Genomic DNA, 12,378 nt, shown 5'->3' on the forward strand with positions numbered 1-12,378 from the left:
TAAGCTCTCAGCCGGCAGGTAGCGACACTCCACCATGGCCATGTTCAGTGCTCAGACAGTCAAGCGACAGAAGACATCCGCCTCCACTCTAAGAGATGCCTCCGCCCGAACCAATGTCACGGAGACCAACGAGTTCTTTCCAGGTTTGTGATAATAAATATTTACGCTTCTATTATATCTGTAATGTATCAGCAATTACATAAAGTTGACGCAACTACATGTAGTTCAATCTATAAGAGGGTCGGTCCCGAGACTATGAGATGTGTCTGGACCGTCTTGTTAAATTCCAAGAACTAAATGGAATTAATGGAAACTACAAGACATAGGACGTCATAACATAAACAAGAAGGAATTCTAGTATTGGAACTAGTGTCCATAACACTAATCCCTGTTTATGTCATCCGACTTTCAAGTGTGGGAGAAAGGAACGAGTTACCCTGACTCCGCGCAGCTCCTGAAGCTCTGTTTGTTATTTTATTACATTTATTCAAGTAATAGGTAGATGTCTTGCATCTCTAGTTGTAATTTCTCTAGAAGCCAATGAGTTAGGTGTAGACATACTACTCGTTAACTTCGCGCTCTTGACTAGATACCAAAGTTACGACAAGAACGTGACGTTATCCTCAACTGTGTACTACTGACACAAATTTAAGTTTCGCCGATGTACAAACATTGGAACCACTTACCAGTCAATGGCGCAGACAGACATACGCGGCGTCCTTCAATGTCAATCCTCAATCTAAGATTCCTCCAAGTCGTCAAAATCAGCGGGCTTAGTTTTGAAACTATATACTCTTGACTATTTTCTTTTTGGTATCGGATCATTAATTTATACCACCTTCCACAGGATCTGGCACTAAAAATGCATAGCATTTAACTTAATAAGCTATAATTTGTGCCGGTACAAATTTATTTTTTATCAAAGTTAATTATTTAGCCTCATACGCCTTTAATGTAAAATTACTCACCTCTTGAACATAAGGATGTCTTAGCTATATGTCTTATTTATTAGTATTATTGTTTGTTTTTTACGTAGGGGGAGTGCATTTACGCACAGAGTGTGGGACTCGCCCCGTCCAAACAACTGCCCATTTCCTTAGTAATTCGTAATGTCGGAAAAAGGGAAGAGACCCAGCCAAATAAATTTGTTTGGGTTCATCTAATTCACAGATCATTGATTAATTTGCATTTTATTGTTGTAATGTACTCCTACTCCTTATTATCACGTTTGTGATAAAAGCTAAGTTTGGACGATTATGACAAGATAGAAGCTAGTTTCTTAAAAAAAATAACATTCTTTGCTCAACGGATATTAAAACACTAAGAGCTAATAATGTGTCTCATGAGAGGCTCCTGGAATGGGATGACTCTTATAACTAACAATTTTAGAAAATAGTAAATAAGCTGGGTGCAAATATTGTCATACAGTTATAATTCACAGGTCTTTTTCAAGAGGTGTCAAAGACGTAATAAAAAAGATCTTAATAACTCACCAGGTTTTCAATGTACGAGTAATAACCGTTTCTATACTTCAAAATACGGACGATCGAACGGGCTTCCCATTAGTACGGGTCCAGGCGGAGGGGCTATCACTCTTGTATTGTATTCATACAAAAATTAACTTAAATGTATCAACTACACGTTAAGTATGAGTAAATTTCTTTTCAAGGAATTAATTTTTGTTGTATCTGAATTCAACATTTCCTGTCAGTAATAATAATGGTAAACTATAGGTAAACCGCTAACAAAAAAACCTTGGTTGATTTGAGTTCATGCAGGGTGGGGTAAATATCCCTCCGCCGCCCCTCCAACCATCCCCACCACTGCTCGGCCCTCACTCTATATTTCAATCTAATAAAATCAGCTGACTAATCCAGCTCAGTCGGTATCGACGAGCTTCCTCCAGTTTGTTTTCAATGGGGTGATCGTGACAGGCGGAGAGAAAGAGTGGGGGCAGAGCCGAGCAGTACCGATAAATCCCGAACATTCCTGACAAACCCTGTACATGCGGCTGATAGCGACCCTCAGTTTCGGAACGGTTCTGATTTCTATTATCTTACGAATTAATGAGTCGTTTTATATCCGAAATTAATGAGTCGTTTTATATCCGAATTAATGAGTCGTTTTATATCCGAATTAATGAGTCGTTTTATATCCCGAACATATCTGCAAAACATAGAAATTATATCGAATTAAATTATATTAATATTGAACTTTCTTATAACTCCAAAGATACTTTACAAAATGTGAGATGGTGCACAACGAATAAAATGTCATAATCTAGAATAGAATAGAAAAATTATTTATTTTCTTGAAAATATGTAACAATAGTAAAAATTATATAAACATCATTATACCTTTAAGCACAAACACAAACATTGCTCCTTAGTTGTAGACACAATTTACATGAGAATAAAAATAAAACAATGTTACTTTTTTATTAAAGAAATATGAACATGTCTTTTTTTATTTTAATACAGCTAGGGTACATCAATAAACAAAATTCAAGAAAACAAAATAGGACCTCAAAAGGCAAGGAACTGCCTGTGTAGAGGCTCCAACTTTCTTAGAAAAACAAAAGAAAACAACACTCAAGCAAATGAAATTAACAAATAAATTCAAATACGATAAATCTACCCATTTAAACTAAGCTTTAAATAAAACAAATTTGAATAAAAAACACATTATATAATTTTTCAAAGTCTAAAGCTAATTCAGTATACATAAAATGCCATAAATATAAATTATAACCATATCCAGTTATCTTTTTGTGATATTGGAATATATTCAAATTAATAGGACAAAAGCAACATATTATAATGTGGAGTCCTTAATTTGTAGTAAATAAATTAATAATTACTTAACCAAAAACATAATTATAGAAATATGACAAAATCAATGACAACTACCTGACTTAAATACCTAACATAGGCACGTGACATAATTAATAAATACAAATTATCCTAATTATATTATATTACTGTACAGATTTATGATACAATTATACAAATTTATACAATTTATTGAAGTCTGCCATTGTTACTCAGAAGGCTTAAAGTCCAGGCAAATCTCCAACTTTTTCTCCTCTGTGAGGCTTCTCTGCGAGGATTTTTTTTTCTTCTTCGTGGAAACATAACTCCTTTGTTTGGTAATATTGCTATTACCTGGTTGCCTGTTACACTCTTCTTCCTAAAACATAAATTCGAATAAATTTGACAGAATTTTCCGTGGCATAGTTTTGAGCTACTATTACTTGTTTTAAATTTAATTCAATTTAAATTTTACTACTAAACAATAAATAGTGGGTTTAATTAAAACTGGTCATAAAGTGATTGGACCTTACCCTTAACTGGTATCTGCGCAGTAGTGGCCATTGCCTCTAGTGTAGTTAACATTTGTGTAAAATGTTTATCAATATATTCTTTTTGGTCTGAAGTAGTTGTTTTTCTTGTCATATATTGCATCAGGATGTCATTTTTGTCGTATATTCTCTTTGTGCGGGCCTCGTCATTAGGAGTGTTTTGATTTTGTCACATGAAATTTCCTTTAATACTTTCCTCTTTTAAATTTGTATTATCATCGATGTCTATTTTCAATTCCCCAGTCTCATACATTTCCAAAGGTGAGTCAATCGGTTTTGCTACAGAGTGAGCGAGCCACCAAATGGATATGCTTGCACATGTTTGTTTTTTATACTATTGTCCATACACGAGCATATGTATTCATGAAAACAGGAATTACAATGTAGGTCACAAAAGTACACAACAGTTTGCATTCTTTAACTTTTTTTCACTGAATAAAATTCTTGTGCTTTAGAAGATAACACTTGCCAATTCATTTTCCAATGCAATGATGTTAAAGTCGGCAATCCCATAACTTTCTTTATGCGTCTACGTAGAATTTTTAGTTTTGTAACTACTTACCTTTTTCAATTTTATTAGGCTGTCAAAAAGTTTGTCCCTAATCAGGTTTAGTAAAGCAAATAAGGTTTTATCCAGTCTTTGCACTTTTTTTTTCCTTCCAAATAAAAATATTTCAACACTTTATTGAAGCTCTCTATAGACATATTTGTGTTTATGCCAGCATTCATGCGGTAACAATACGCCCAAAGCTTAAAACGGTGGGTTTTTTTACGTAATAATCTTTGAAATAGTTGCCGAAGACAGAAGTATCTTGTTCACTATCAAACTTTTTTAAGGCTCCTTCCAGTAGGTATGAAAAGTATTTATGTCCCTTTCTTGTAGCAAAGTTTGCAAAATTTTAAAAGTAGCATCTTTCTTTTCTTTTAACTGTATTTTGTTTAAATTCTTTTTCCACGCTCTTAGTACATGCCATGTACAAAATAATCTTACTTGCGCTGGACCCATGACCTTTTCCCAGGCATTTGTAAAAGGTTTCTTCCATGTCAGACATAAAAAACATTTGTCTGTACAACACCTACAACATCTTTTATTTTTAAAAAAAATAAAGACATTATGTTGTCATCCTCCCCCTATTACTAAACATAAAAGCAGTTGGGAACCCTTCTCGGCTGACATCCAACGTTAAAATAGTATAGAGCTGAAAATTCAGCTTATTGATACCGTGTGTACCGTCTATACATATGGGTCCTCTTTCCCATATTTATTAAGCAATACCTTTTGGCCTTCTGACATATAAATCAGAACAAAATCGTCTTTTTTTTTAATTCGGGATAGTCATTCAATGTTTCTCCTTGTGGTTTATAAAATACACAAGCTGTATCTTTTGAGTCCTTCAGTTGACGATACCAGCATTCAACACTTACTGGGTCAAAGGGGTGTTTCTGCGCCTCAGACGTTAGATTAAATTCCCTTTCAATATTGGCGATGTCCTTTCTTGTTATTAGATGCAATCTTTGCATTTACATTTAATGAGAAACACTTCAAATTATTTAGTTTAAATATATATATATATATATATATATAAATATATATATATATATATATATATATATATGATAAACTAGTGATAAGTCAAGCCAGCGTTTTCTACGCCAGGTGCAGGGTTGCAGTATTGGTTGACTCATATCTCCTTTCTGTGGCATGTCCTTTGATATCTTATCGTATTTTCTTTTGAGAACTTTAGTATTTGAAACACTTTGTTAAGTATTCATATTTTAATAACCTCAAATTATTACGATCAAGTTTTAACTTATAGCAATAGCAATATATTTCTCTGTCTGTTTGTTGGATATATAGAGAATGAGAAATAAGCTATAGACTTGAAAATTGTGCATGCAACTTCGACCAAGCCTGATAAGTGTCATTTTGTGTTGTCTGGCGTACGCGATTATAATGCTGATCTGATCTATAGTACATGGAAATTATCGAATAATTTCTAACTAATAGTAATGTAACCTACAAATTATATTTATTTGATTAAGGCAGTTGGAAAATGCAATGAACCAAATATAATGTTACGAAACAATTTTATTGGTTTACATTTTAATACGAAAGATGCAATTAAAAAACTCAACATAATTGTTGATTTTGTGTTTGGAGACCCTGAAGATAAATTCTTTAACTACTATGCTAAGTAGGGCTCTTTTTAATCCTCCTGGATGTTTAATCCACCCTCGAATGTTTTATAGCTACGCCACTGAATGTAACGAAGTTACTTTGTTACATTAGACTTCCTTACGTCTTTTTTGGTATTTCGATACTCCGTTGTATTGGTTTATTTGTATGTAGACAAGAGTAATTGCCTGCCATTAATTACGTTGTAAAAATCACGGTTCAATGAAATAAATTTAATTGCGCTGCATCCTGAAGCATCCAGCTTTGAAAATGTAATATATATATTACATTTAATACATATACATACATATACATATTACACCACCAGGCTCTATTAAATTCAGAGGAGTACAGAGCGAGAACGCGCGGACTGCTTATTCCACTATTCTAATACGCGGGCTATCTCTAGTTGGCAGGAGGGGCCCCTCCATCCCCACTTTTTCTCTCCGCCTGTCACGATCACCCTATTGAAAACAAACTGGAGGAGCTCGTGTCGGTATCGTTCACTGCTGCGACCCCGTTCAGTTTGAACCGGTCAGTACAGAGTTACTAAGCCTTCCCGCTAGAGCGTGTTTTAAACCGGTCATCGTGTTGACTGAACGAATGAACGACTGGATGTAATGACCAAGTGAACGAGAGGATCTGCTTGCAAAAATGTGTTCGGATAGAGGATGGAACAACATATTTTACAGTGAATGAATAGATATATAACAATAAAAAGTATTGTTTCATGAATCTAGTAAATGTAAATATATATTATTAATAGAAATGATTAACAAAAATTAACTGTATGTTACTATATGCATTACTAAATCATTTTAAAACGTTAATACTTAAGAACAATGGACTTGGTTGATTAATATGCCTTTATTTATCATAAGATTATTTCACTACAAATGTTTCAATAAATTACTAAACATCAAACAGAACATCAGCATTGTTTGAAAATAATTATTTTTTATAAATAATAACACATTTCAAACATTTAATCGATTAAGTTACCACCACTTTTCATAATACCCAGGCTGAGTCATTAAAATAATATTACGCACCTACTACACAGAACGCCTCCTCTCAGATCGACCCTGCACATCGCACCTATATCGACCACCATGTGTTACCACATGATACCTTTTAAATGCTAATTGGCAATCAATTTTTAACAGCACTAATGTTAAATGTTTTTTACATTACAACTTCAGAATATTATTACAATTTCAACAGACAATCGAATAAATTAAAACGAGGTCAAAAAAAGCTAAAAACCATGGATTACTTCAGATTTAGTCCATGCTTTAAGACAAAGAGATAAATTACGTAAATTAGTGAAAAAGCAACCATTTAATGTGGAGCTTATAACCCGCTATGTCAATTGCAGGAACATTTTAAGCAGAAATTTAAAGCAACTAAAAAATATTATTTTTGTGATAAAATTCGACCAAGCTAACGGGAATTTAAATATGTTTTAGGGGTTTTAACTAAATTGTGTGGTAGAGGGGTTTAACAAAGTTTCTTCCTTAAATAAATATTTGCCAAATACCAGATTATTCAATGACAAAATTAAGCTTGAAGTAGCTAACGAATTTTAATAAATTCTTTACTAATGTGGTCAGAACTTGGCGAACTCTAATGGCTCAAATATAACAATTTTTTCGAAGACAGATCTTATAGGCTTCATTCGACCTTTAACTTACGCACTGTTACAACAGGTTATACGTTACGTATCCAGTTTGAGAAGAAATTTCGCTCTTGGGCACGATTCAATACCTGCAAGAATATAAAAAAATTACATCATAAATGTGAATGTGTCAAAACACATTCATTTTTTTTGACAAATAAAAATCCGCAAGTACATTTTTTGCCTTCAGACAATTTACGAGAAGTACTCACAGATAAGGAAATTAAAGTAGTCTATTTTGCTTTCGTTCAATCCCAAACTTTCATTTGGTATTATAGTCCATGGTGCTGCTTTCAAAATTATTCTTGAGCCATTAATTTTTTAACAAAAAACAATATTAAAAATAATGTTCTTTAAGAGTACAACATATTCTTTAGAATTAATTTTCTTCGAGAAGAACTAAGGGCTATAAGAAATTTGTTAATCGAAACCATTCTTACTTACTTATACATTAATTTTCATACTCTTTTAGCGTTGAGAACTTATACTCATAATACACGGTACTCGCAACAAGTCGTCATTACAGTTTCTATATAAAAAAAACATTCAACGTAACAAAATTTTGTATTATATTTCTCAAGTTTTGTACCGTAACGTGTGTTTGAGTTTTCAAACTTCGCTTCTGTGTAGCAATTACCTAATTTTTTACTGGTTTTAAAAAACGCGTGAAGGATGGGTTACTATCGTTAGATGGCGAAGAAGTATAAGGACTTATAGTCCCTTGTTAATCGCTGAACTTCTAACCCTTCCTTCGTTATTTATTGTTATTCGTCTGTCCTTCACTATAATTACCATAACTAATGCTTCATACGACAGTGCAGCAAAACTAGATTTATACTCGGTTACGTATGTCTGAGCGAGCACTGCCCCCAAAAACACACGAGTTGTGTCTTCACGGTCGCAGTCACGATGTGGCGGGCCGACACATTTGCTCTTGTAAAGAGCGGCAGTGAATGTAGGCACTGCTTCAGGGAGATTCAATGTGACTCATCAATTGCCTGCGTGGTCACTGTTGTCATTGCCATCCAGCCGGATTAAAAAATAAATTCTAAAACCATTTATAATATCAAAAATGACTAAACTACTATTTTTTTACCTTATAAAATTATTTGTTCTATTATTAGATTTGAGTTTCCAATATTTCACGACCAGAGCCTACGCTACGCACAGGTCCTAGGCCCATGTAGGCTCATCCCGGTTATACTACTCTTCTTATTTCAAATTTTAATTGAATTAAATAGAATTAATGCAAGGTTTATTATAATAAGAAAATAATTAACTACGTATAAGTACCGTAATGTTACACTCTGATAAATGATTTAAGACATTGTATATATTTGCTTACGTTTTGTTGCAAAACGTGTATATGTGTTTTATTGTACTATTTTTAAGAAAAATAAACCATTTTCATTTCACCTGATTTGGGAAAAAAGTATAAAATTTATTCAGTTGCCAGGCCAAATTGAACAAAACTTTCAAAGTGAACGGGACTTTTGAAATACTCCGATCCGATCACTCGTTCACCTGATTGACTCGTTCGAATTGAACGGTCCAAGTAAGTAACTGCAGTATAAACAATATGGCGCGAGCAAGACAAGATTTAAACAGCTGACAAGAAGATGCTCCGCCCACTCACCACTCCCCTCCGCCGGAGGGGGGCCCCTCCTGCGCTGTGCTGCTCAAATATTTGCTTCTGCGCAGGTTTTCTTTATTAGCGGTTCACCTATAACACTTTTTGTAGGTGGCTCCCTCTGAAATTAGGGCTGTATTGGCCCTTACTTCCTATACTCATAAGAAAGGTAAAATGTATAACATTAAACTTTTTTTATATTTTATAAAAATTTATATTTTCTCCTGATAGGACGTAAATACGTAGAATAATACATAAACATATGTATACCACAATACAATGAACGGAAATAGCAGAAGTCAACGCAACTTTGATAAATCCAAGCAGCTCAGAAAACTTCCGGACCAACTACGAAAGGAATTTCCCCTCATGCTGTACATAGTCATTGTTTCACGAATATGTTAGAGGAAACCCGAGTGTCAAGACTAGTTTACATTGTGAACATTCCTTCTGAAAATAATTACAGGACATGTGTATAGGCTAATCGGCCTATATGAAATAAGTTTTTCATGTTTTACGAATCAAAATATTAGGCCTATTTGCGTTTCTCTCCGTGGAAGACAGAAAAATGCATTCAACAAAACAAGCGGACGAATAAATTCTTTTCCTGCTAGTTGTTTTAGAACTTTGTTCGTTTTTCACTCACAATCAATGACTTCTTTTGTTTTAGACCCGTGTCAAGATATTTACTAACTTCCTTACTAAAATTTATTTAACCAGGATTTGGTGTAAATACATTTTGAGTGTGTCGAGAAAACCCTCACATTTTATGCTTAGCTTAGAAACCGTCAAGTTTATACTCGATGAATATAAGATGCTACTCTTTTCTTCCATGAAGTACCTGACTTCCAAGTACTTGTAGTTTCACATGTTGAAAAATTATACAATGTTGTTAATTTTTGTTCTTAACATTTCTTGACAACAGTTTTATCTGTGAGTACGCTTTGTCATATTTATCTTATAATGGGTGGTCTGACGCCATAAACGGAGAATTTCAATGATTTCGTATTTTACTTTCTTAAGAAAATGTATTTAGTATTAATTTGGTTTCATATTGGCGATATAACCTTCTATGTAACGCTCTAAACGAAGTAATTTAAATATATAGACTCAATTCTACTATTAACTTTACTTCCTTATAATTATTTAATTGTACACAATTCGTTAAAGGTTTAGCTCTATGGTTGTTCACTAAACACCTTTCTGTCAGGACTCGCTAAGGTGGAGTATAAGCCTGATGGGAGTATTGATGACACCCTCAGTTATCGGTACTTCAACAGCTCCGAGCGTATCCACGGAAGGCCCATGGAGGACTGGTTGAGACCCTCCATCTCCTTCTGGCAAGCATTCCACTTCACGGGCTCCCAGGGTCAAGGTTTGTCAAATCTGATTAGATCATTGCTTCAACTACTAGTAATAAAGCAGTCATAACACCTTGCCCCTTGGCCAATATTATAAGCACGTTATACTGTACTATCTCATTACTTAAAACTATTTCATTACAAAGTTTAACAACGCTTAGTAGCACCAGTAGATGGATAGATTTTATGTACTAAAGGTCTAGTTCTTTAAGGAATTCTTTGGTTGTATTGTGACATTTGTGAACAAGTTTTCTAACAACCACTTATTACTGTGCACTAATCGTTTTAATCCACAACCCTGATCTTTTTTTGTCTCTTTAGACTGACAAAACGCCTTGTTGCATACAGTAGGCCTACAATTTCTTTACAATTGATTCGAGGGAAGGTCGTAACCCCGTTAGGAACATTTTCTATACAAACATTTGCATTATCAAAATGCAGCTATTTACCAGCTGTTATGTTTTACATAAGAAATAAGTTGATTCTTTTTAACTGATAACTAACTATACTTTTCATTTAATACATATGTGTAGAAAACACACATATATTGTTTAACTATAAGAAGAAGTACAAATTCCAACACAATTGCACTAATAAGTTTTGGAAAAAATGTTCCTTAAAGTTTAAAATATGCAACTACGATACAAATGTAAAAATATACAAATCAACATATTGAACGTTTTTTATTTTTACAATATTTTAGTTTTAAGCGTCTATTTTTTAATGACCGGTGAACAAATAGATCATTATCAAAACTTAACCATATTAGAAAGATAGCATATTACTTTCAAAATATTAGTCCATTTGCTCAAATAGAAGGATATAGTTTATAGGTTTTATAGGCCTACAATGCAACTTTTCATTTGCATTTAAATATGCGTCTACAAATCAGTTGTACAAAATTATCTGCAGACTATTCACTCTTACAGGCATGTCAGACCCATAACATGTAGGCCTCGAAATTCTTTATCTAGCCTCCTTTACCTAAGCTTCTCTTGTCTCATTGCTTGTCTTACATACGGTTCAAGACAACTTTCGATTCTGAAGAAAATTAATTGTGAAGAGTGCTTTGCAGATCTAATCTGAAACGTATTTTAAATGTAAACGACACTCCGTAAAAATATAAATTATACATAGTTTGATTGGGAAAGAAGTATAGTTTAGAAAAAAATAAAAATGTAAAACTCATTTCCCCCTTGCATTCTTTCCAGTTAAATTGAATGCAGTGAAGCCACTGTAAAATCAGTAAAACTCACTGTAAAATGCAGGTTATGGTTGTGTTTGAGTGCAAGTTATGTATATGTCTTCAAACTTTGTTTTTAGGTATAGGGTGGAACGAACCAAACTTCACGCGCTCCTGGGAAGATGGAACACACTCGCTCGACAGCTACAAGAGGAGACTAAGAGCTGCATTTGAATTTTACAACAAATTGGGTATGTCTAATTCAAAATACTTTATTGTTGATAATATGAAACAACTTTCAGCTGTTTTTTTCTAACACCAAATTGAAATAATTCTGAAAATTTTACAAAAAATTTTATATTCTATAAAGTATAAAATTTTTATCGTCTCTTTTTAGGAGACCAATAACGAACTGTGATAAGTCTAAATTTTAATCATATTATCGCATATATAATACAAACACAAGTAATTGTCATGATTTTCCATCTGTTTTTATTTGTCAGGTATTGTGAAGAGATAAACCCGTATTCATATTTTGCAATTCCAAATCATAAACTTCCTTCAAAACAAATGAATACATACAATTCAATTTAAATATAAGAAAACAAGGTTTCTACATCATTCCGATGTTGCCATTCATACATACAGTAAGCTATGAAGATCTTATATACAGGAACTTGATAGCTCATCTTGATAGCTTAATTCGAAACCAGTTAAGAACAATTCTCAAATTATTTTGAAAATTACACGTCATGGAAGGCTGTGGGGGATGCAATATACCTGTATCATTATCGGTATTTAATAACGTGTAATTATAACTTACAAATATTACAAGTCTATATAAGTGTCTTTGTAGGTTCGGTATGACACTTTAGGTTAGACTCATGTCTACCCTGTGACGTATTAGATAATGTGAAATTAATAAATATAATTTATGATTCCTACTACATCGCAACAGTGCAAGTTATTATTTCTTCTCTGTAAACATC

The 12,378-nt window shown here is 33.4% G+C and overlaps 1 protein-coding gene across 1 annotated transcript in view; it reads left to right on the forward strand.

The window, feature by feature from the left end:
• Positions 1-12,378, forward strand: part of LOC124353866 (xylose isomerase-like) — a 28,408-nt gene continuing 16,030 nt past the window's right edge. The window contains exons 1-3 of the mRNA XM_046803897.1: positions 1-143; positions 10,056-10,220; positions 11,530-11,640. Coding sequence (XP_046659853.1) covers positions 35-143; positions 10,056-10,220; positions 11,530-11,640 — 385 coding nt within the window. The 5' untranslated portion in view covers positions 1-34. The remainder of the gene's footprint in view (positions 144-10,055; positions 10,221-11,529; positions 11,641-12,378) is intronic.

Source organism: Homalodisca vitripennis, chromosome 2 (assembly GCF_021130785.1).
Source record: "Homalodisca vitripennis isolate AUS2020 chromosome 2, UT_GWSS_2.1, whole genome shotgun sequence".
NCBI classification, from domain to species: Eukaryota; Metazoa; Arthropoda; class Insecta; order Hemiptera; family Cicadellidae; genus Homalodisca; species Homalodisca vitripennis.